Here is a 26,868-nt window from a genome sequence, read left to right on the forward strand (position 1 = left end):
AGAAAGCCAAACAGAATAATAAATTGTGATCGGTGGTGGATTATCAGTGGGCATTTAAAGTTTGTTTAGTTTTACATACAGCATAACCAATTGCAGTGTGGAGGGTCAAGCACCACAGTTATGCAGGCAATCCTCGACTTATGACCATTCATTTAGTGATGGTTCAAAATTACAGCGCCATTGAAAAAAGTGACTTATGACTGCTTTTCACACTTGAGACCATTGCGGCATCTCCACAGTCACGTGATCAAAATTTAGGTGTTTAGCAACTGGCATGTATTTATGACAGTTACACTGTCCTGGGGTCATGTGATTACCATTTCTAACCTTCCCAGACGGTTTAGAATAGAATAGAATAACAGAGTTGGAAGGGACCTTGGAGGTCTTCTAGTCCAACCCCCTACTCAGGCAGGAAACCCTATACTATTTCAAACAAATGGTTGTCCAATCTATTCTTTAAAACCTCCAGTGTTGGAGCATTCACAGCTTCTGGAGGCAGGATGTTCCACTGGTTAATTGTTCTAACTCTCAGGAAGTTTCTCCTTAGTTCTAGGTTGCTTCTCTCCTTGATTAGTTTCCATCCGTTGCTTCTTGTCCTGCCTTCGGGCACTTTTGGAGAACAGCTTGGCTCCCTCTTCCTTGTGGCAGCCCCTGAGATATTGGAACACTGCTATCATGTCACCCCTCACTCTTCTCTTCGTTAAACTACACATACCCAGTTCCAGCAACCGTTCCCTATATGTTTTAGCCTCCAGTCCCCCAATCATCTTTGTTGCTCTTCTCTGTACCCTTTCTAGAGTCTCGACATCTTTTTTTACATTGTGGTGAAATGTTGAGATATTGGAACACTGCTATCATGTCACCCCTAGTCCTTCTTTTCATTAAACTAGACATACCCTATTCCTGCAATTGTTCTTCAAATATTTTAGCCTTCAGTTCCCTAAATACTTTTGTTGCTCTTCTCTGTACTCCTTCTAGAGTCTCAACCTCTTTTTTACATTGTGGTGACCAAAACTGGATGCAGTATTCCAAGTGTGGCCTTATCAAGGCATCATAAAGTGGCATTAACACTTTCTCATAAGCAAAATCAATGGGGGAAGCTAGATTTGCTTAATAACCAGATGATTCACTTAACAGCTGGGCTTAACAACCGTAGCAAAAAAGGTCATGAAATGAAGCAAAACTCACTTAACAATTGCCTTGCTTAGCAACAGAAATTTTGGGTTCAATTGTAGTCGTAAGTCGAGGCCTGCCTGTAGCTGCCATAACCATATGCCCTTTGTTGCAAAGGACAATCCTTTATTTCTAAAGATGTCCATTGGATGAATTTATTTTTCAAAAACTCACTGTTGTTCTTTATTTTGGTCATTTAACTTTTCCTGTACAAACAGTGCCATTTAATGCACGGTCTTCTACATTCATGTGAAAAATATAGAAATTGAATTGTCTTTTTTAAAATAAACTTAGCCAGTGCTTTTTTTGTAAAAGAAAAAGGTGCCGGAACTCACACATGTCATACAAACCACCTTGCCTACCCTACAAGGTTCCATCCAAAAAAGGTGCCGGAACTCCGTTCTGAGCGTTCTATGAGAAAAAAAGCCCTGAACTTAGCTATACTGGTTGATTTTGGATATTTTCATTAGAATATGAATTTCTGTAAAAAAATTCTTGGTTTTTTTTGCTCTTGAATTTTTCTTTGAAAAGCAAAATTATAAACATAAACAGTTCATTTTTTTATCCTTATGAACCTCTTTCAGATTTGCTCTTTTTTCCAGGTTTTGTCCTTTATATTTTTTCCAGGTAAATAGGGCCACCATAGTTATAACCTTCAAGGGGGCAACAACAAACCAAGTAAATACTTTATGCAGTCTTTTGAAGACAACCAAATTTAGATTGCAGTGAAAATTTTCTCAGGCTTCAATGGGGGAACACAGTCTGAGAAATGTATGTGACACACACACACACACACACACACACACACCAAATCACTCAGAAGCTTCTTTGATTGTGCCATCAACATTTAGCCATGGCCGAAAAACTAGCTTCATGAATTTTCAGCTTACTGTAACCACAGCAGATGCTTTAATGAACTGTAAATGGGTATGGCATTTATGCTACTGCTTCTTCCAAAAGCAAACCAGAAACATTGCATTTTATAATTAGTTGATTTCACTGCAAGGTATTAACTGTAAACTTAGCCGGCTAATTGGAAGGACGTCAAGGTTCAACTGCATGAGTTCACTACATATCACTTTGTTAATGTTCAGAAAATGGACCCTACTTTACCCAATATTTGCTTCTTATACTTATTTTCTTGGAGAGCATTGCACACCCATCATTTTCAGTGGAAGCCTTGTCCTCCCTCAAGGTAACTGTCACATATAGGAATGTGGAGGGTAGATTTCCATTGGAAGTATAGAAGGAACCCACCCCAGCTGCTTTTGTGCTATCCGTCAAATTAAATCACTTCCTAATAAGTGATATAAAATGTTTTAGAACCCTAATGTTGTATCCTAACGATGCATTTAGCATCATGTTTAATGTACCTTGATCTCTGCAATTAATGTATTTTTATGGATGATTGTTTTAGTTCTAGTGCAGACTTGTTTTTCCAATTCTGAGAATGCAAAGGATACAATATATGTATACCAAATTAAAAAAATATATAACTAATGGTTTAAAAATTATAACCATAAATTAAAATAAAATGAGCTTCGATTTTAATTTATAGGCCACCAACTTTCTAGAGTTGGAATACCTATTAGAACATTCTCACACTTTTTGTCAGAACTCATCCAGAGAGTTTTCTGAGCAATACAGGTGGACATATATCTCTAAGTACTACTTTTCACTGCCAGTGTCATCATAGCAATCATTTGGAGGACTAAATGGAAAAAAAAGGGTACGAAGCATATAAAGATAATATCTCTTGTTTCATTTATTTCATAAGGTCATCTTGATTAAAATTTGAGTGTCTGTTCTTAATCCATGTATTTTATTCTATTAACCATCCTTGAAAATGGAGACATGAAAAGATAGAATATAAATAATGTTCTTTAAATAGGCTTCTGGGTTGGAAAAATTAAATTGTCTCCTTTTGTTAGATTTCTCTTTGCATAGCAAAATAACTTCCCAAGATAAATATAAACTGGCTATCACCTGTTCCTGGTGTGTGGCCCTAAAATAGGATTTCTGATCCTGTTGTGAGGATCTGCTGAGCTAGAAGCTCAATCTGCAGAGTTCTTTGTAGCCCATTATGATATTAGAAGGATAATTATTGAGCTTCCCTTAATTAAACAAATGCATAGGAAATCTGGCAGAGCAGACTATGTGAAATAAATTATATATACCAATTATTAGATGGGAACAGGGAACAAACAGCAAGACAAGCTCCACTGGACACAACTAGAGTATGAATACACAGAGGCGATTAAGAAGTCAAGGTATATGAGTCCCAGCAAAGGTACTGAATTTTGTGGAAAACAATGAGCATTTTATCAGCTCTTCAACAAAATGGAATTTTTCTTCCCTCTATAAAAAAAAAATCCATTTCTGCTTCACCGAAAGCAAAGCAGCAACATCTTCATCTGAATTTATTAAAGATACCGTAATGCAATCCTTCATGATGGCTTGCTTCATGTTTTTGGTGATACATTTTTTTAAAAAATATCAAATATGGGCAAAAAGTACCATCTGAAGATTTTCATTTACAGAACTGCCAAGTGACCTTATAACAAGTAAATCTATAGCAGGTCATATATAGTCTTTGGGAATTCGTACCAAAGAGACAAAAATATTCTCTAAGAATTCTCCTGTTAGAAGAAAAGTTCTGGGTTTAAACATAATGGAGAAATAACCCACTTTTTGATTGTGAGGTCAGTAATAGTGTATCATCTGGATGTGAAAGCATTTATTCCCTTTGAAAAAGGACCCTTCATAATGCACTACAGGTAGACTTAAAATTATAGAAATAGAAAATTACAAAAAAAATAGCAATTCTGTCCCAATAAACTGATATTCAGTACTCTATAGAAATCAGGAATTGCACCAAGTGTAACAAATGGTTTCCCAGCTTCTACTAGACTACTTTCAGTGAAGGAGCATTACCATCCCCATTGAGGAAAATCACATTTGTCATTAAATGCATGAGTTTGGTTTTAGCCTGAATCTATTCCTTTCCTGTACAGTCTTTAAATCACACATCTGTCTTTAATATACTTTCACCCTAGTTAAGCTTATCAGACCTCCCAAAAGGATCCAAGAAATTACTGTGGTTTTAGAAGTAGACTTGGATGTGTGATCACACATGCTGTATGTGGTTATACCCAGGAGACAGCCTGGAAACAAAATAAGAGAATAAAAAATGAAGCCCCCAAACTGCCCATCTGGAAGAAGCTAAGGGTGATGCAAATCCTCCTGGTAAACCTAAGATAAGGGGAAGGAATTAAAGGCATTAACATAACAAAGTCCAGTGATTACATGTAACAACAATGTGAATAAGAGGGTGATTAAAATGGTTAAGGAATTTCCAGGAAGCCCTGTAAATATTTTTTTTCTTAGGTTGTAAGCTTGGGTTGTAATTAAGATACACTCACCTACTGTAAAGATAAGACCATTGAACATTGGAATATGAGTATAAATTATTTGCATAAAAATCCCTTTTGTTGGTAGAACACTGTATGTACAGTATGTTTGAATTAATTTCTGCTGTTATCCATTCCTCCAATATCATTCCAAGGCTTGTTTTCCAGCCCCCCCCCCCCGCTTAAGTTTTGAGCTGAACCCAGGCTGAAACTCTCAATTCTGTCTGACATGCTCACCAGGGTATTAAGATCTTCAAGACAAAACTTTCTTTCTTAGAAAAGTGTTTGATGGCAATGTAATAGTGGGTCTTCTTGGTGGTGAAATATCTTACTAAGAGAAGAAAGGCTACTTCCTTATTGTCTTTCTGTTATTTTTAGTTAGACAGGGCTGTCGTGTACAAGCATGGATTTGCACTACTGAAATTGGAAGGAGGTTAGGCTTTGTTATTGCTTTACAAATATGTTTTAGCTGGGTTTTGAATTTGAATTTGAATTATATTGTTGATGTGTTTTTTTGTTGTTAGCCACCTTGAGCACCAAGGTTCAGTGAAAGTGTAGAGTATGAAGCCCATAACAATAATCATAAATAAATCTGAGCTATCATTGTGTGAATAGCTCCAGTTTCTCTCTGTACTTAAAATGTGGGGTTATAGGAGAAGACCAGGCAGAGTCAAGAGAGGACTCAGCCTGGAATTGTTACATGTCCATAAGTGCTTCAAGTCCAGCCCTCCTTGAATTTCTAGTGCCAATTTAGTGCTGATTATTAGTTGACCAGATTCTTGTATATAATCTTGAGCAATAAATCTTCTGAACTGGGAATTACATGTGATCTTGATTCTTCATGCCTGACAAGTATCCAGTAAACTGATTGCTATTGTGTTGCTGTTGACTTGAGAATTCATAAGTTAAAGATAGTGCATCTTGTCTTATTTTAAATTTCAGAAAATTTAAATGTTAATATTAACGGATTATATCTCAAATAGATCCCTGGTAAGATGACAAATAAACACATCAAACATGCTCACTGTTGCCAATATCCCAAACCAAGGTATAGTTGGTTCAATCATGTTTATATGTTTGAATTATAGGCTGCACCTGGAATCCTATGTATGTGTTACTTTCATTAGAGATATGCATCAAATTGACTTTATTTCCAAAATGAATTGGGAAAAATTGGGGAAAAAAACTGAAGAGAAAAAGGTAGAGTCTTCTGAGTGATGGATCTAACTTCTAATCGTGATTAATTATTTTTACCAGCTCTCTTGAAGCACACAGCTTTGTGGATTGAGATATTTAGGAAATATATAAGAGGAATGTATCAAATATTCACTGTTATTTACTAGTTTTCTCTCCCAGGAGTGAAAACAACCTCTGAGCAGATCTGTATTAAATTTATCATGGTATTCTCAGTAAGATTGATCATGATTACAAATTTCACCCAATTCTTTCAAGAAATAATTTAAAAACATCTAGCATTTATCTCTTTTTAATAATCAAAAATTAAGTGTATATTATTATTTATGAATATATAATTCAATTAATTCAATTATACTGAAGAGAACCCTCCATTTCATTTGATGATTCTAATCTATGGCAAATTGAGTTATATTCATAATCAGCAAACTGGGATTTGAAATGAATTTTTGTGTATATCGTTACTTTTAATCAACATACCCTTTAACGCTTTGATGACTTCTGTGTTAAAAACAAAGTTAAAAACTTTTCATTGTTGTTGCTGCAGTTTTAGGAAGTGGTTTCAGTGAATTAGTGAGTGGTAGGGTAGCTTTTTTGTTAAACAGATTCGATGGTTTTTAAATGAACTCAATCAGTGGTGGGATTCAAATATGTGAACAACTGGTTCTCTGTGTGGATGCCGCTTCTGGAAGTCCATTCTGGGCCTGGGCAACAAACATTTAGCTACCGGTTCTGCTAAAGTGGTGCAAACTGGCTGAATCCCACCACTGAACCCAATGTTTCATATGGAGTGGTGTTTTGCTTAAAACCAAAAGTTAATGTTGTTTTCTGGCAAAAATGTTGTGAATTGTGGTAATTTGATCATGGGACACTGCAAAAAGCTGAGCACCCAAAATGCAGTCATGTGACCCTAGGGGGAGGATGTCAGAACTTCAAATCTGTGTCATAGGTCCTTTTGGGGGGGGGGTTGTTGTAACTTCAAATAGCTGCTAAGCAACTGCTCATAAGTTGATGAGAACTTCAAAGGATAGTTAGGATTGCAGAAAAAAACAATTGAAACCAGCCTGCCTTCCACTGAGGGCTGAGAAAATATCTACAGGCCCCTCACATCCTAGACATAAACTGTTTCAACTTCTCCCCTCAGGACCCCGCTTTAGGGCATTGCACGCCAAAGAAAGTAGAAACAAAGACAGTTTCCCCCTGTCCCCCCCTCCCCATGCCATCACTCTGCTAAAGACATAATTCCCCAGCACTGTCTTAGGCCTATAGGTATTTTTGCATGTAGTATGACTGTATTACTATTGTCCTTCTCACCTTCCCTATTACTTACTCCAATTGGTATCTTATGGTTATCACTATGTTGGTTGTATCTTATGATTTATCACTTTGTTGCTTGTATGTATACTGAGAGCTTATGCACCGGAGACAAATTCCTTCTGTGTCCAACCACACTTGGCCAATAAAGAATTCTATTCTATTCTATTCTATTCTATTCTATTCTATTCTATTCTATTCTATTCTATTCTATTCTATTCTATTCTATTCTATTCTATTCTATTCTATTCTATTCTATTCTATTCTATTCTATTCTATTCTATTCTATTCCTGAGTTACTGTGATACTAATTCTTCTTTTATAAAAAAAAAATCCCTACATTGAGGCTTTTTTCCTGTAACCTCAGTCTTCAGGATGTCAATTCCAAGGGTAGAATTCTGTGGAAAGGTCACAGAACGTTATGTTAAAATATGCATGGAATGATTCAGGTATCCAAATTGGATTTAATGTTTTGCTGCACTGCCATCTGTTGCAAGTGTGTATGCATGTTTCTGTTGCTCTTCATTTTCTTGGGGGAAGGAGCCTTTAAGCCTGTATGGCAGGGAAAAGCAATGAAACAAAGAGATTCAGCCCAGAACTAAAATTAGATTTAGATTTAGATTTTATTAGATTTATATACCGCCCTTTCTCGAAGGACTCAGGGCGGTTTACAGGGCATTTTAAAATCACATCAATATAAAATACAAAGTTAAAAGAGAATTAAAAGATTAAATTATCCCTGAAAATAAAACCCCAGTTAAAATTCTCAGCCTGGGTCAGAGAGCTCAAAGAGCCAAGTCTTCAGGTCCCGGCGGAATGAGCGTAGGTCAGGGGCAGTCCTGAGCTCCGTGGGCAGCTGGTTCCAGAGGGCAGGCGCACCCACGGAAAAGGCCCTCTCCCTGGGTGTTATCCGCCAGCAATCTTTTACCGGCAGCACCCTGAGAAGACCCTCCCTCTGCGAACGCACTGGACGAAGGGAACTTGATGCTGGCAGCAGGTGTTCCCTCAAATATCCCGGACCCAAGCCATTTAGGGCTTTATAGGTCATCACCAGCACTTTGAATCTCACCCGGAGAGCAACCGGAAGCCAATGCAGCTCACGGAGTAGAGGTGTTACATGGGAGTATTGGGAGACCCCCATCACAACTCGCGTGGCCGCATTCTGCACCAGTTGTAGTCTCCGAATGGTCCTCAAGGGCAGCCCCATGTAGAGAGCATTGCAGTAGTCTAAATGGGAGGTCACGAGCGCATGAGTGACTGTGCGTAGGGCATCTCGGTCCAGGTAGGGTCACAACTGGCAACTAATTATAGTATAAAATTAGCTAAGCAAGCAAGCTCCTCACCCTCCATAATTATGTTTCTTGTAACACACAAATTATTAAAATCTTCCATTAGGATCTAAAGTTTAGAATATGGTTGTTCCTGTGTCTATGATACCTTTCACTATTCCTAGCCTAGGTGCCGGCATCCCTTTTGACCTGACACCAGCTTATAAGCCCTGAAATTGTTTTTTTCCCTCTCATCTGTAGAAATTGTTTTGCTAATCAGCTTGTAACAATGCAATATAAGTAGCCCTCAATGCACACAGTAATGACTCTAATAGGAGAGGATATTTGTAGCAGATATATACAGACCAACAACCAAGCAGTAAACAGTACTCCAACTCAGCAACTACCAAGGCAGACAACAGCAGTCTAATCAAGAATACTCCCACCAACACTGACAGAGCAAGCCATTTTTATATAAACAGAGAACAAACCCCACTCTCTTCTATCACTGATGATGTTATGCAGTTGTGTAACGAAACGCTCACAAGAAAAAAATTAGAGAACACCAGGGACTCCACAGTAATGGTTCTACTTCCACAGTTTAAGAAAATAGCTTGGGTCACACAACATAATACTGCGTCTCGGAGACAGTTCAGATATCCTGCCTTCGTTTGGTTTTTAATGCCATGTGATGAAAAATTTGGACTCAGGAGGTGATTAAAATCAGTTTCCAAAGGATTACACGACAAGGTCCAAGTGTGTGGGTGTAAAATAGTGTCCAGCCAATGGGAACTATGACAGCCCCTTCTCCTTTTTCTGCTGATCACTCCAACATGATCGACTTTTCGAGTGAGTCAGCTCGCCTGACATGGCCAAATTATGATATCCTTTGTTTGGTGATCTTGGCTGCGGGTGATATTTTGGGTGAGGCTCAGACTGAAGCTTGTTTGTTCGTGCTTTTTGCAGTCCATGGGACGCATAATAGTCATCTCTAATGACTATTTGTCATTTGTCTAGGAAGAAGAAAAGGGAGGAAGAATGAATAAGCCAAAGAGGATGAGTTAGCCATCCCATTAGACCCTTCTTACGATAACACAATTCACTTTGGGGGTAATTCAGCTCACAGAAGACATTGATTAAAATCATCTCAACAAATGATTTTATGCAAATAGATTTCTTCTAGCTACGCAAATGCCTGAAGACATAGAACAGCTAGGGAGTTGCCCTTCATCCAGAAATCCATTACTGCAAACCGGTCTGAAACTAAGAAACTAAGATCAAAGTAGCTTGACGCAATATCCAAGGGGGGTGGATTTGCAATATTTTTGGCACACATTTCTCAAACTTCTTTTTAGATTGCTGTATGCTGCAATGTTTACTTCTTGTCTTTTTCTGATTTAAATGTCATGGCATTTAACTCTGAATCACTATAACAAAATGGAGTGGAAGAAAAAATTAAAAAAAGACCACCGTGTAACAAGTGGAACTTATTTTTCAAAGTGAATGTTAAATGATGATATTTTACTCCTCTCTCTACCTCTGCTTGTCAGCTTTCCTTGTCATACAGTCTATGAATGCCTTGTTGATTTTCCTGTCAAGAACTGTGTACAGTAACATTGAGACCATTATCCTGGAAGAATAAAACAAAACCCAGCAATTCAACTGGAACGTGAAGTTCCAATGTATCTTTGACAAATACAACTCCCTTGCGTGGAGTAAGAAATCACTATATCAAAAGGTTAATGCCCCTTAAAATGCATTTCTTGCCCCTATTTTGTAAAGTTGAGGTGGAAATATCTGGCTTAGTCTATATTCATCTCATATTACTTTGAGGTTATTCAATCAAGTCAAAATTCCACAATTATTAAAATAGTGTACAGGAAAATATTTTATAGCTAACATGAGTATAAAAATAATTGAGTTACAGCTTATAAAACTTGAAAAAGAAATTAATATAGGTAGTAATATCTAAAATACTCTTTAGTGGATCTATGATGGAAACCAGCAATAAAATGGAACTTTAAACTATATATTTTTTAGATTTATGAATTGTTCCATTAATATATTCCATTACAGTAATATATTTAGATATAAAATGAGCCTTAATTTACTAGATCACATGAAGAGAGGGGTCTGCTTTATTCCTTTTTATTTTTTATTTTTCAGTGATTTATATTCCATCTACCATGGTCTTGGCATTCCTTTCTGGTTTAATGTGATTCTTGGTCTTCTAATGTGAAATAATGCATACAATATACTTAACTGTATATTGTATGTATTATTTAATGATAATTATTTAATTATTAATTAATTTAATTATATTAATTAATGATAATATTAGAAAATTATAACCACCATGATATTTTAAAATCTCTGTTCATTTGTCATCAATTCCTTTATTATTCTTTTCATCCTTAATCTTGTTGATTTGTTCTTTAAACATTGTGGGATTATTTTTGATTGCCTGAGAGAAAAATCAGAGAGTATGTCCTCATGACAGTGTTTATTTGCATGATGTCATTAAACAGATAAGACAAATTGCCATGGAAATTTGTCCAATGCCTATGAAGTTAATTGCATTGTTGTTGTTGTTAGCTGCGAAGAGTCGTGTCTGACCCATCGTGACCCTATGGACAACATTCCTCCAGGCCTTCCTGTCCTCTACCATCTTCTGGAGTCCATTTAAGATCATGCCTACTGCTTCAGTGACTCCATCCAGCCATCTCATTCTCTGTCGTCCCCTTCTTCTATTGCCCTCAATCTTTCCCAGCATTAGGCTCTTCTCCAGTGAGTCCTTCCTTATTAGGTGGCCAAAGTATTTGAGTTTTAGCTTCAGGATCTGGCCTTCTAAAGAGCAGTCAGGGTTGATCTCCTCTAGGACTGACCGGTTTGATCACCTTGCAGTCCAAGGGACTCGCAGGAGTCTTCTCCAGCACCATAGTTCAAAGGCCTTAATTCTTTGGCACTCAGCCTTTTTTATGGTCCAGCTTTCACTGCCATACATTGCAACTGGGAAGACCATAGCCTTGACTATACGCACTTTTGTTGACAGGGTGATGTCTCTGCTTTTTAGTGTGCTGTCTAGATTTGCCATGGCTTTCCTCCCCAGGAGCAAGCATCTTTTAATTTCTTGGCTATAGTCCCCATCTGCGGTGATCTTGGAGCCCAGGAAAATAAAATCTGTCACTACCTCCATTTCTTCCCCATCTATTTGCCAGGAATTGAGAGGGCCGGATGCCCAGTTTGTTATGATCCACACAATCAAAGGCTTTAGCATAGTCAATGAAGCAGAAGTAGATGTAGATGTTTTTCTGGAACTCCATGATCCAGCGTATGTTGGCAATTTGATCTCTAGTTCCTCTGCCTCTTCGAAATCCTGCCTGTACCTCTGGTAGTTCTCGATCCACATACTGCTGGAGTCTAGCTTGTAGGATTTTAAGCATAACTTTACTAGCATGAGAAATGAGTGTAATGGTGCAATAGTTTGAACATTCTTTGGCACTCCCTTTCTTTGGAATTGGAATGTAAACTGATCTTTTCCAATCCTGTGGCCACTGTTGAGTTTTCCAAATTTGCTGGCAAATTGAGTGTAGCACTTTTACTGCATCGTCTTTTAATTGCATTAGTGCCCAGTAAATCAAAGTTTCACTGTATGCTTATGTATAATACCAAGAACCATGTAATAGTGTGCCATGAAGATTGTTGTAAGTATGTAGTCTCAAAAGCCATAAAAAAGAATTCATTCTTGGAATTTATAGTACTCGTGCCTCACCCAGTGATTGTTTCCAAAGCAATTCAACACATGACTATTTTTAATTAGCATGGGCGAACAATCATATTTCAGGAAGTTATGAGCTATGTCCTCTCTGATTGGAGCGTCTCCTTGAAAATACAGCATAGCCTTGATTATCCAGTGAAGGGCTCTGATATCTGAGTGACGTTATAGAATTAGTATGAATTATAATTGTGGTGGCACTAGACGTAGTGCAGAGCAATGTTTCTCAACTTTAGCAACTTTAAGATGGGCGGACTTTAACTCTCAGAATTCTCCAGCCATCATGGAGGATTCATGGGAGTTGAAATCCATTCACCTTAATGTTGCCAAGGCTGAGAAACATTGCTGTAGGCAATAGCATCAGCATAGTTAAGTTGTCTAGAAGATGGATGGCTGATAATAATTGCTGTGGTTCTCCATAAATTCAGTCATGGGGATTGTTATCCAATCTGGAAATGATTGAGACTAGAGACTAGAATGTTCAAAATGGGAAACAGATTTCCTGCCTCTAAACTTCTAGACAGCATATGTTTGGGGTCTTTGTAGATTCTTCAAAAGACTGGTTGGCTTTTTTTTCTTTAATGTATCTTGGAGCATGCACATGAGCAGTTTGCAACCTCTTCCATTATGAGTACCTGGTAATGACTTTAATGTTCCACCATATTCTTTCAGCAGTAATATAGTCAATTTGATTTCTTCTATAATCCAGCCTTTAGCCCTCTGACTTCTTTGTGGTCTCAAGATTAAGTGCTAATCAGGTCTTCCCTAGATGGCAATAATTTCCCTTTTTACAGCCCTGTAATCCTGGGGTAGAGTCAGGGCAAATGAATGGAACTGAGCTTTTATTGGCTAGATGCCCTTCCTGAAGCCCTTCCTGGATAATCAAAGCTATGCTGCTGAGTTCACAGCAGACATTTTTTCTTTGTGCCCTAGTTCTTTGTGCCCTAGTTATCTGCCACTACATATGTTTGAACTCTGAACCTTCTGAGTGGGAGGCAACATTTTTACCACTAGGCCAACACTCCACTTACCCTAAATGCCAATGGTAGGAGGAAACTGGGAAGATGGAGAGGGGGCTACAGCTAAACTGGTTGTTGCCTTACTTGGGTAGCACTGCAGGGGCTTACATAACTTCAGCAGGAAGTTCTAGAAATAGTTAGCAATGTAACATTTGCGACCAACATCCTCATTTGAACAGCTGTCCTTCCCAAATGTTTTATTTTGGGCAAGCACTTTCCATGCTATTTTGCATTTTAAGAAAGCAGCTTATTGCAGGGGTTAAGGTCTTGAACTAGAATCAGGAAGTCCCACTTTCAAATCAATGTCAGCCATGAAACTCAGTCTGGGCGGTTCTAAGCCAATTGTCATCTTTATGTCCAGCTTATCTCAGCCTGTGGTGAGAAAAATGGAAGATGGGAGTGCTACGTGTGCAGACATGAGCTTCTAGAAGAACAGCTTCTTCTTCACTTAGCTAATGAATGAATGAAAATCCTGAGAGTTATTCAATTTTTATTCATGCATTCATTTATTTAGCCAATTACTGTTTTAATGTCTCACTTTTCTTCCAGCGTGGCCTATCTCAAATTGGCACACTTGATTAACAAATAGTTTTCCATCCCAGCATTAAATCAGACTAGCTTAGTTTTAGCATTGTGTGATTTCTGATTGTGTCCATCAGCCTCTCTAAATAGTCTCATTGATGAGCTGTGCATGGATAATCATTCTAATTATTTTTTGTATATAATTTATATTTACTACTTTATTCAAGAGCTCAAGGCAGCATAGATAACACTCCCATTTTTCCCCATATTGATAACTTTGTGAGGTACAGTAGGTTGCACTCTGAAAGAGTGGTTGATCCTAGGATTTCACAGCTTTGATTTGTGGTATCTCCATGGTTTCAGTCCAATACCTTAATCACTATCCTGCACTGGCTCTCATTCATTCTATTCATTCTTTCTGAGTAAGATCTTCTCCACTGGGAAATATTTTATTGATTGATTGATTGATTGATTGATTGATTGATTGATTGATTTTATATACCGCCCTATTCCCGAAGGACTCAGGGCGGTTTACAGGGCGAATTAAACAATACAAATAAATACAATTAAAATAGAATTAAATTAAGACTAGCCCACGATTAAAACAAATTAAAATTTAAAATTTAAAATTAAATTAAAACCCCCTCAGTCCAGGCCAGAAAGATCAAATAACCAAGTTTTCAGGTCCCGGCGAAACGTGCGAAGGTGCGGGGCAGTCCGAAGTTCCACCGGCAGTTCATTCCATAGGGCAGGCACGCCCACAGAGAATGCCCTCCCCCTTGGAATCACCCGCCGGCATTCCCTAACCTGCGGAACCCTAAGGAGGCCCTCCCTGTGGGAGCACACAGGACGATGGGAGGCTGATGCTGGCAGCAGGTGCTCCCTGAGATAATCTGGACCCATGCCATTTTATACACCCTATTTCAATGTACTGTCCACCTCAGTTAGGGAATCCTTGATGAATATCCAAATGTTACATTATATTCGTCCTAATGATCTCATGTAAACTTCAGTACAGATAACAGTGCTAGAAACAAGTGGAAAGATTTTGATGAGATATTATTTTCTTTCCATGTATATCAGCTCATACAAATGAAATTTAGTCAATGAGTTACAGTATATGAGTTACCTTAAGAACAGAGTATGGATTCTTGGTGTTGACTAGAAGGCTGTATTTCTTATAAACTATGAAACATGATTACTTATATAATCTGTAAATCCCCCAGATGGTCCAGGGAACAGCTGACTCCTCATCTGAAGTATATAAATCCAAGTTGCACCCAGGCAACTAAGAGAACATCTGGCCTCACTTAAATGTCCCCCATGGGATGTATAATAAAATGCATTGAAAAGCTTTGGAAATGTCAAGGATTTCAGAATAATCCTGGTAGATTTGTGGAATTGATTCTTGCAACTTCTAATTATATCTTCATTCCCAACCCTGTCTGAAGTCCAAATTGTTAAAATGACCACTGACATCCTGTTTGACAGTGGAACTGGTCAAATCTTATGAACTTCTCCAAAGTGTAATATGAAGGAACACTAAAGATGGAGAAGTAGAAACAATGGGATGACATAGTGATAAGGATAAGAGTCTATCTGTCACCCAATACTATAAAAGTCCCAGAAGCAGCATCATGCTGAATCTTCTTTAAAGTTAAACCTAGCCTGACTGATGCAACCTTCTTATGATACCTGCTGAGTTTCAAGCTCTACCTAGACAGTTGTTGGTGATTTTGATGATTGTTTGTCATTCATTACTGTTGCTGCTGAATAGTGGAGTGACATGATGTTATCATGGTTTTGGCTGCTTCGGCAAATCTGTTGACCTGTTGCATTAATCATATTTTGATTCAGCACATTTTTTTAAAAAGCAGGGTAATTTTTTATTGAATAATATTGATCAGTTCTGCTGCAGATATCTGCAGTTAGGCACATTAATGCAGCTGGTAGTGATAGGCAGACTGCTGCAAAGAAAATAAAGGAGTTGCAACACATTGTCTTCTCTTATTTATTATTATTTTTATGTATTAATCAAATGTATATGGCTGCTCATTTCACAGAAAGTGACTCTGGACATACAACAATGCAATAAAACAGCAGAAATATAAAACAAGCTTCAATTAAACCCATTATATAATAATTGTTAAAAATAATTAAAACTATAAGAACAAAATTAGGAAAGAAAGTAATAAGCAGAGGAGTATTAATAGCAAGGGAGCCACCTCATTACCATGTTTCCCCAAAAATATCAGCTTGATTTTTGCAGGTGGGCGTAATGTAAGTCCTACCCCCAAAATAAGCCCTAGTTTTGGGGCAAGGGACACACCTAAAAATTGAGCTCGGCCAGGGTTAGGGGGGTGGAACTGCCTCATGAGCCTCACACCCACTTACCTTACCAGTAGGACTGCCACAGCCAGGCTTTCCACACACCAAAACCTGTCACATTGCTGTCTGAGTTCTATTGCGGCCACTTGCAGCTGCATGGCTCATCATGCAGGTGCCACTGCTTGCGGCAGGAGGCCACATAGTGCTCCTGGCTGGTGCCACCACTCATACATGCCACAGCCCAACAAACTTCATGGCCTCCTGCCATGAACAGTGGCACTGGCCCAAAGCACCACAGGGCCTTCTGCTGCAAGCAGTGCAATGTGCTATGTGGCATGTGGCCATGAGCGGTGACACTGCCCCAAAGTGCCGTGCGGCCTCCTGCAAGCAGTGGCACTGTCCCAAAGCACCATGTGCCTTCCTGCCACAAATGGTGGCACTGGCCTGAAATGCCACACAGCCTCCTGGTGCAAGAGGTGGCACCAGCGCGAGCGGCATAACAAGCCATGCAGCCTCAAGCGGCCAGAGAAGAACTCGGGCAGTGGCACAACAGGTGTTGGGGTGTGGGAGTCCTGGCTGAAGCCATCCTAATATATAACATCCCCTGAAAATAAGACCTGGTGCCTCTTTTGGAGGCAAAACATAATATAAGACCGGGTCTTATTTTCTGGGAAACATGGTAGTTCACCCATGCCCTGTGGTCCCCAGGCCTGCTGACATAGCCAAGTCTTGAAGGGCCTTTGGAAATATGGGAGTGATGAAGCTGTCTTCATCTCTAGGGGAAGAAATTTCACAATGCAGGCACCATGGAGGAAAAGGCTTGCTTCCTAGGGCCTGCCCAATGAAGGTGTTGTGATTCAGGGTCAGCCTGTGGGTTCGGCAGTTGGGTTGGATGACTCAGAGGAGGAGGGGGGTGTTTAAGACCTTGCTGAGGGGGTTGAAGATCTTGCTGATGATAGCCCTCAGCCAGGCCCCTCCCACTTGGTCACCACGGAGACCCAGCTGTGTGAGCCTGACAGTGTGGATGAAGATGACCCACAGCTGGCCCTGTTCAAGGACGCCCGACGCAGGAGGCAGTCAATTAGGAGTAAACAGAGGAAGGCAATGGGGCTTCTCGGAAGGAGGCAGAGAGAAGCCACGCCCTGAACTCTATATAAGGGGAATGTCTGGGAGGGCTGGTTTGCTGAAGGCAACCGCTCGGATGGTTCATGTTTCTTTAAGCTTCTGTTTCTTGGTTCGTGTCTTGTTTTTGTTGCAATAAATTTGGCAAGCGTATTCCAGCCTCTTGCCGTTTGTGGAGGGGTTGTCCCTGCCTTTTCTGCAGGGCTGGTAGCAGGCTGGTACAGAACAGAAGGTCCCTAGACGGCAGAACCCATAACATACTCATTCCATTGGATCTGGTGGGATGGGCAGATGAAATCCAGAAGAGGCGGTCCTTGAAATAATCCAGTCCCATGCAATGGAGGGCTTTTGTCAAGAACCAAGAATGACACATGGAGTTATTTAAGAGCAGTTTTCTTCATTGTTCTCCACCTACAAACAGAATCTTGCCAGACTAAAGCAACTATTTGCATAAGTACAGATATACTCTGGGAAAAGCTAAGAAAGAGCTATTTTAACCCTCTTCCTGCCAACCAAATTTCCCAAGCTCCACTGCTTCTTTATCCTCTGGAATCTCCCCTGGGAATCCAGACCACATTCTACCACTGCTTTAAAGATCAACACTAGCTCTTTAGTGCTGTACACTATTTATATTTATGCTTACACCAGATGAGATGGGCAGTTAGAGATGTGATAAATAAATAAACTCTATAAATTGATTGATATACAAGGATTATTAGTATATCTCCAAATCCTTAAAGGTAAAGGTTCCCCCGCACATGTGTGCTAGTCGTTTCCGACTCTAGGGGCCGGTGCTCATCTCCGTTTCAAAGCCGAAGAGCCAGCGCTTGTCCGAGGACGTCTCCGTGGTCATGTGGCCGGCATGACTAGATGCCAAAGGCGCACGGAACGCTGTTACCTTCCCACCGTAGTGGTCCCTATTTTTCTACTTGCATTTTTACGTGCTTTCGAACTGCTAGGTTGGCAGAAGCTGGGACGCGTAACAGGCGCTCACTCTGTTACGCGGCACTCGGGATTCGACCCGCCAAACTGCCCACCTTCCGATCGACAAGCTCAGCGTCCTAACCCACTGAGCCACCGCGTCCCTTTTTCCAAATCCTTACAACATTTCTATTTTTTCCCATTCCCAATTTTACTGCCAGCTTTAGTGCTGTGACTTTTTATATTATATTCTGCTACCCAGATGTCATCCAGCTTTGTAGACAACATTACATTAGAATGTTATTTCCTACTGTAGCAAAGCTTGGATGATACAATAGCTGTAAGCAAATTAACTGCACTTTTGTTCTACTGGCAGAAAACTCATTTTCATTTTGATATCAGCTCCTGGTATGTTATAAATCCATCTTGTAATATTATTAAAGGGGGGGAATTAAACAGGGGTGGGGGGAGGTGAAAGCATTCACTGAGCACATGGCAGAGTTGAGCCTCCAGCACTTAGGAAGGGGGAGGGATTTAAAATGAATGCACATTTGCTCACATTAATTCCACACAACTGGAAAAATGGGTGTGTCCCTGCTGCTCTTGTTAGGGTAGCTGCTATTTTATGTTTCAGAGTTATAGCAATACACAGAATGAATTGCTAAGCAGATTCCCAAAGAGAATGGACCTTGCGCATTAAAATGAGTCTCTTCAAAAAGAGAGAAAGAAGACAATAAAGGGATAAAAGAATCCAAAGCATAGGTTAGTTTACATTTTTAATGAAGCTATATGGAGGCTTGACAGCTGATTGAATGATAACCCCCTTCCCTGCTTCTGACATCTAAAGACTCTCAGAGTATGTTGCCTTGTTATATTACTGTGTGAACAGGCATTCCCCTGGGGACCTGGCTAACAAGACTTGTAGGACTTCAGAGATGTGCACACTAGGATTTTGAATTTCTAAATGAAAAGAAACCAGGAGCTTGTGGAAATGTTTTCCTAGAAAGCTGAGATATTGGAACACTGCTATCATGTCACCCCTCACCCTTCTCTTCGTTAAACTACACATACCCAATTCCAGCAACCGTTCCTTATATGTTTTAGCCTCCAGTCCCCCAATCATCTTTGTTGCTCTTCTTTGTACCCTTTCTAGAGTCTCAACATCTTTTTTACATCGTGGTGACCAAAACTGGATGCAGTATTCCAGGTGTGGCCTTACCAAGGCATTGTAAAGTGGTATTAGTACTTCACGTGATCTTGATTCTATCCCTCTGTTAATGCAGCCTAGCACTGTGTTGGTTGTTTTGGCAGCTGCAGCACACTGCTGGCTCATATTTAAGTGATTGTCTACTAGGACTCCGAGATCCCTATCACAGTTACTACTATTGAGGTACCACCTATACTATACCTGTGCATTTGATTTTTCCTGCCTAAATGTAGAACCTTACTTTTTTCACCATTGAATTTCATTTTGTTAGATAGTGCCCAGTGTTCGAGTCTGTCCAGATCCTTCTGTATCTTAAGCCTATCTTCTGGAGTATTGGCTACTCCTGCCAGCTTGGTGTCGTCTGCAAATTTGATGAGTTCCCCATCTATCCCCTCATCCAAATTGTTGATGAAGATGTTGAAGAGCACTGGGTCCAGAACAGAGCCCTGGGGCACCCCACTACACACTTCCTTCCATGTAGATGTAGTTCCATTGAGGACCACATGCTGACTATGGCCTGTTAGCCAGCTATGAATCCATCTGGTGGTGATGCTATCTAACCCACATTTTTCTATCTTATCAAGTAGTAGGTTGCAATCTACTTTATCAAATGCCTTACTGAAGTCCAAGTAAATTATATCTACAGCATTCCTCTGGTCCACTAATTTTGTCACTTGGTCAAAGTATGCAATAAGATTTGTCTGGCATGATCTGTTTTTGACAAACCCATGCTGGCTTTTAGTGATGACTTTGTTTGCATCAAGGTGTTCGCTAATTTGTTGTTTGATTATCTTTTCCAGAATCCTCCCAGGTATTGAGGTCAGACTGATAGGTCTGTAGTTTCCTGGATCTATTTTTCCCTTTTTTGAAGATGGAAACTACATCAGCTCTCTTGAGATCACATCTGCCAGTTTCTTGAGAACCTTGGGGTGTAATCCATCTGGGTCTGATGATTTGAACTCATCTAGGCTGGACAGGTGCTTACTTACCATTTTCTTGCCTATCTTAACTTGCGTTTCTATTCTGTTTTTATGGCATTGGTTTTGGTAGGTTGGAGTGTAGTGTAGTGTAGTGTAGTGTAGTGTAGTGTAGTGTAGTGTACTGTAGTGTAGTGTAGTGTACTGTAGTGTAGTGTAGTGTAGTGTAGTAGAATAGAATAGAATAGAATAGAATAGAATAGAATAGAATAGAATAGAATAGAATAGAATAGAATAGAATAGAATAGAATAGAATAGAATAGAATAGAATAGAATAGAATCTGTAAGGGACCTTGGAGGTCTTCTAGTCGCTTCTATACACTTCTCTCTTTGATCAGTTTCCAACCCTTGTTTCTTGTCCTGCCCTCTGGTGCTTTGGAGAACAGTTTGATCCCCTCTTCTTTGTGGCAGCCCCTCAAATACTGGAATACTGCTATCATTTCACCCCTGTTTCTTCTTTTCTTTAGACTAACCAAACCCAAGTTCTGCAGTTGTTTGTCATATGTTTTGGTCTCTGGGCCTTTGATCATCTTAGTTGCTCTTCTCTGAATTTTTCCCAAACTCTCAAGAATTGGCTGCAGTATTCCAGGTGTGGTCTTACTAGGGTTTTATAAAGCGGTACTAATATACCACATGAGAAGGAAAAAGTACTATTCTTTGTCTTTGAGGTTCATCGTTCCCCCAGCAAATGGTTAAATTGTAGGGTTTTTAACTTCATAAGCAATACAGGTAGTCCTTGACTTAACAAGTTTGCTTAGTGACCGTTCAAAGCTACAACAGCAGTGAAAAATGTGACTTATGACCGTTTTTCAGGTATAACCTTGGCAGCATCCTCATGGTCATGTGATCAAAATTCAGTTCCTTGTCAACTGGTTCATATTTATGATGATTGAAGTGTCCTGGAGTCATGTGGTTACCTTTTGCAATCTTCGGACAAACAAAGTCAGTGGGGAAGCCAGATTCACTTAACAACTGGGTTACTAACTTATCAGCTGCATGGATTTACTTTACTACATAAAAGTGGGCAAAACTCACTTAACAAATGTCTCACTCAGCAACAGAAACGTTGGGCTCAATTGTGGTCATAAGTTGAGGACTATCTCTACAAGATGTGAGATTTCACTACTTATCTCATTAGGCCCAACCAAATCCCTTCTAAGGGTCAATTGCAGAGAGATTATAGGAAGATTTACAACATAGAGAAAGGGAAGCAGAGTTCTGGGGAATTGCAATTTGACATATGTTGGCTTGTTTTAACTTAGTGGAACAAAACACACAGCAATGCATGTTAATGGTATTTTCAATTCCTCCATCTCAGTTCTGGGAATCTGAAAGGATATTTTGGCCTTTATCTTTTTTTTTAAGTGGGGGAAGGGGAGGACTCTGTTTTCAAAGTTAGAATCTAACCCCAAGTTAATTTATCTCCTCATTGTAGGCACGCTGCTGTTAACCTTTAAATGCATTCAAACTTTGATGAAACTACAATTGCTCTGTAAGGGGAGCAACTGATTCCTCAGCCTATAATCTAATCTCTAGAATGTTGCCTTTGTCTAATTCCTTTGACATAATTATTCATTTCCAGCTTCTTCAATGAACACCTCACTCAATTTGAGAGGTGTTTGTGATGTCAGTTTTCATCTAAAGCAAATATAGGGTAAAAGGTAAAGGTTCCCCACACATGCGTGCTAGTCATTTCCGACTCTAGGGGCCTGTGCTCATCTCCGTTTCAAAGCCGAAGAGCCAGCACTTGTCTGAGGACGTCAGCCAGCATGACTAGATGACAAAGGCGCACGGAATGCTGTTACCTTCCCACCGTAGTGGTCCCTATTTTTCTACTTGCATTTTTACGTGCTTTCGAACTGCTAGGTTAGCAGAAGCTGGGACGAGTAACAGGCGCTCACTCTGTTACGCGGCACTCGGGATTCAACCTGCCAAACTGCCGACCATCTGATCGACAAGCTCAGCGTCTTAACCTACTGAGCCACCGCGTCCCTCAAAATATAGGGTAGAAGGGAGCAAAAGTTGGAAAAAGAAACTCAAGGCATATGTGTGTGCTGCACCCATGTTTTCTACAAAGCAACTGCTAATAAAAGCAACTCTAAGGTCACAACACTGTTTTCAGGGTCTTTAAAGTAACGATAAATATAAGAGGAATTTGTTGTGCTGTTAGAAATTAATTAAAACCTCTAGCCCCATGGTGGCAACCCTATGGCACACGTGCCACAGGTGGCACGCAGAGCCCTCTCTGTGGGCACACACACCGTGGCCCCACTCCTAGGTAAGCTAGGTTTTATAAAACCTTTTTGCTTTAGGCCTCCGCCGCAGTGTGCAAAAAAAGAGAGAAAAGATTCAATCAATCAATTTCCACTTCTCGCAGGAAAAAAAAAAGATCTCGCAAAGTGGGAATTGATTGATTGAACTCTTTAGTCCCACCCAGTCTGCCATTACCACCGCAGCCATGCCCACCCAATGGGCCACACCCACCCAAATGGCTACACCCACCCGGCACCCAACGATATAAAAGTGGGTTTTGGGTTGCAGTTTGGGCACTCGGTCTCTAAAAGGTTCGCCATCACTGCTCTAGCCATTCTACTTGGGTGTTATCCAGCTTTGGAAATCTAAATTGCCAAGAAAAATCTTACACCTCTCAGTGTCGGGGCAGCTATTTAAAAGAAACCTACTACCAACTTGTTTCAATTCCTTATTGTGTGATACAAATATTCCTCTAAAAACTTCCTTTCTCTAAGCAGATCATTACCAATGTCTGGCTTCTCAGCTTTCCTGATAAATTATCCTCCTGTTTCTCTTCAAGGAGGAAAATACTCTACATCAATAAGCACCAACTGTCACTTTTGATCACTTATAAACAGACAGACTCTTTGAATATTTCTCTTTAGGAAAAGGGATTCACTTCCTCCCTTCCACATCACCCCTCCCCCCCCCCCCGCCCCAGTGTGAAGTTGCCAACAAAGCTGACAGCCTGATTTTAAGTTGTTTTATTAAAATGGATAACACTGTGGCATAGCAGACTGTTGTTGTTGTTGTTGTGATAGAGCTTGAGGGATGTTCAATATGTCATTCATTAACTCATCCACACAAAGCCATCTCACTCTTTCTTCCATTTTGTGGCAAGAAAGTCCCAGTTCAAAAATATAAAAAATTACTGTCATCTCCCAAATCAACAGCTTGCTCTGGATTTGACAAGCACTTATACAGTGCAAGTATACAATTAGAAGAAATAACATAGAGCCAAGGAGCACTGTGGCTTGCATGGTTAGGATGCTGGGTTAGAGGTTAGCAAGCCCGTGTTTGAGACCCGAATGCTGCCATGGGGTTGTGTGAGCTCCCGTCCTTCTCTCCAGATCCTGCCAGGGACATGACAGGAGCCGCAAACTGGGCATCTTCTGGGCAATGGTGATCTTTCAACCCAGAAGCACTCAGTGCTGGCCACAGTTATAAATTTCCCATAGGTCTTTTGAGCAAAGTCATATTGAATGCTGTAGGGGGTTGTGAGAATTGTCAACGATAGGCAGATCCTCAAATGCAACTGTCCGTCTTTATCAGTGTTATTAAACTTGGCAACTTTAAGATGTGTGGACTTCAAGTTGCCAAGTTTGAGAAACAGTAGATGAGATTAGAAATGTTGCTTTGATCAGTCTTCTCCTCTGTATGGAAGGAGACAGGGAGAAGGACTAGGGGCGACATGATATCTAAGGGGCTGCCCTAAAGAAAAGGGGTTCAACTTATTCTCCAAAGCGTCTGAAGGTAGGACAAAAAGCAATGGATAGGAACTAGTCAAGGAGAGAACCACAACCTAGAACTATGAAGAAATTTTCCTGACAGTTAGAACAATTAATCAGTGGAATGACTTGACTTCAGAAGTTGTAGGTGCTCCAACACTGGAGGTTTCTAAAAAGAGATTGGACAACCATTTGTCTGAAATGGTATAGGATCTCCTGTTTGAGCAGACACTAAAAATCCAGGCCAGATGTGCTTGTAGATGCCTGGTCTAGGAAGGATAAGAATGAATGGTATAATATGATTGTTGTTGAAGGCTGCAGTCTAAAATACATTTACAAAGAGTAAAATCTACGAATACCAAATGATGGAATGAGTGAGATCTACATCTGAGTGAACATGAAATGTAAACTGTTACTGCTTCCAGCTCCCCTCCTCTTTTTTAAATCTTTTTTTTTGTTTTCCCCTCTGGGGATGGGTGAGTTTTTCTCAACAAGGATGATTTCACTCTCTCTTTCTCACAATTCATTTATTTTATTTCCAGTTCTCCACGTATCTGATTCAACTGTAATAGGCTGACCACATTTGACCTATAACAAAAGCTTTATTAAATTGTAAGCCTCAGCCTGGAATGAGGTTAAGACCCACCATCAGAGAAGGTTTCTCCTAGAAAATGGTTTTCTCTATGATCCTTCTGGTTGCTTTAAGATCCATTGATCATGTCACACACATGGAGATGCTTCTGAAGTTCTCCTTGCCTGAATTGCTTCTCAAGTATTAGATTTCTGAGGTGTCTGGTCCTCTTTCTGGAACAGATGAAGTAGGAAATATTCACTGTTTCTCTCTGTGTGTTACAGAAATGCTGGTTATATACCGGTACTTGCTTTTAGTTTTGTCTCCTGGTTCTTTCTTTGCCTCAAATGTTGTTTATTTGTAAGCAGACATGTTGTGTATAAGATAAATGAAGTGGAGGAACAGAAGCTGAGAACGTCAACATGATGGAGTTCCAGAATTTGAAATCTTCCCAATTAATCAGAAATCGGGATAAAAACACCACACTTTATGGTCATAATAAGTTCATTGCTTCAGTTACTTCCCCCTCAATATAATATCTCTTTCTTCTTTCCTATTAAGCTTCAGCGTCACGACAAAGAGGTCGAGGATTCCCCCAGCAAATGGAGATCTGACGAAGAAATGGCAATTGAAGCTGCAATCCTCAAGAAATATTTTCAGTGAAAGAAGAGGTAACTACTCTTTACATAGAGAATTATATATATTTACTCATCATATATTATAGGAATTATATATTGTAAATATATAATTATATCTTCCTATATATAAGTAGGACTCAAGTTCAGTCCACTTGTTCAGTGACCATTCAGTGACATAGCACTGTGGGGACTTATAGCCAAGCCTTACAGTTCCAACTGCTGCAATGTCCTTGCAATCATATGATCTCAGTCTGGGACTCGGTGGTGGCGCAGTGGTTAGAATGCAATATTGCAGGCTAATTCAGCTCACTGCCAGGAGTTCGATCCTCACTGGCTCAAGGTGGACTCCGCCTTCCATCCTTCCGAGGTTAGTAAAATGAGGGCCCTGATTGTTGGAGGGGGGCAATATGCTGACTCTATAGACTGCTTAGAGAGAGCTGTAAAGCACTATGAAGTGGTATATAAGTCTAGGCGCTCTTGTTCTGTGCCCAGTTCGTGATTATGACACTTCCATGTTCACCTGATTGGGATTTTTGACCTTCCCTGTCAGCTTCCCACAAACAAAGTCAATAGGGAAGCTGGCAGGAAGCCAGAAGTAACTTCCTTTTTTTTGTCTGCCTGTGATCCATACTGTTTGCCTGTGGCACCACCACCCCTGACACTACAGAAAGGGGGGTTGTACAGTATTCCACCTTAGCCCCAGATACTCACCTGTACTCTACAGCAGGGGTCCCAACCCCCGGTCCGTGGACTGGTACCGGGCCGCGACGTGCCAGCAACTGGTCCACACAAACAAGCAAAACTCCATCCATGGGATGCAGGCAGCACACATGCACTCTCTGGACCACAGAAAATCCTTTCTCCATGGAACTGGTCCCTAGTGCCCAAAAGGTTGGGCACCTCTGCTCTATAGCACGTTTCTAGCACCTTCCTACCATCCTGCATTGCCTACACGCTCACCCACCAGCCTGCTTGCCTGGATCTTCTGACTTAACAACCCAAATGGGCTTGGGGTCATGACAGTAATTGGGGACTGCTGGGATTGCTGTTACTAAGCAATGCAGTCATATGACATTGCACTTTACAATCACTTGCTCAGTGATGGAAATTCCAGCCCCAACTGCCATTGTAATATGGGGCCTACCTATACGAACTGTAGAAGGGTAGCCATGTTAGAGTATTGCAGGAAACCTCAACTATAAGAAACATAATAAAAATCTTCTCCTGTTTTTATAATGAGTGCAGTGCTAAATAACCCTTTGTAGTATTCTTGTTATAATATCTAAAATTTGGGGAAATTATCCTTCAAAGGACAAATCAGTCAGTTTCATAGCATTTTTCATTTGGTCCTACTTCCAAATCACATGAAGAATTTGACTAAAGAAAATCCATATGAAATTCATATGTCTTTTGTCCAGAATGTTCATGCATTGATATTGGAAATTTTCCTTTTTCCTTTTAAAAACAATCTATTTCCCACTGCCTTATATATTGCAAAATGTAACTTTTTAAATGCATGTATAGGTATTTTTTTGAATTGACTTCAGCATTTGAATGGCATTTAAGCATTCCTCATTCATTTCTAGCTACAGTAGCATGATCGAGCATACCGATTCTAAAGGTGAAATAAGGGAAAAAACTTCTGTCTGTGATAATATCAGAAGCTTTTGAGCCAAGATGGGGGAACTA

General features: G+C 40.0%; 1 protein-coding gene across 1 annotated transcript in view; it reads left to right on the forward strand.

Annotated features, from left to right (window-relative positions):
• FHIT (fragile histidine triad diadenosine triphosphatase) overlaps positions 1-26,868 on the forward strand; it is a 1,015,625-nt gene that overhangs the window by 979,676 nt on the left and 9,081 nt on the right. The window contains exon 6 of the mRNA XM_081320223.1: positions 25,103-25,212. Within this exon, the coding sequence (XP_081176349.1) occupies positions 25,103-25,204 (102 nt within the window). The 3' untranslated portion in view covers positions 25,205-25,212. The remainder of the gene's footprint in view (positions 1-25,102; positions 25,213-26,868) is intronic.

Source organism: Vipera berus (genome assembly GCF_964194415.1).
Source record: "Vipera berus genome assembly, chromosome: 2".
NCBI lineage: Eukaryota > Metazoa > Chordata > Lepidosauria > Squamata > Viperidae > Vipera > Vipera berus.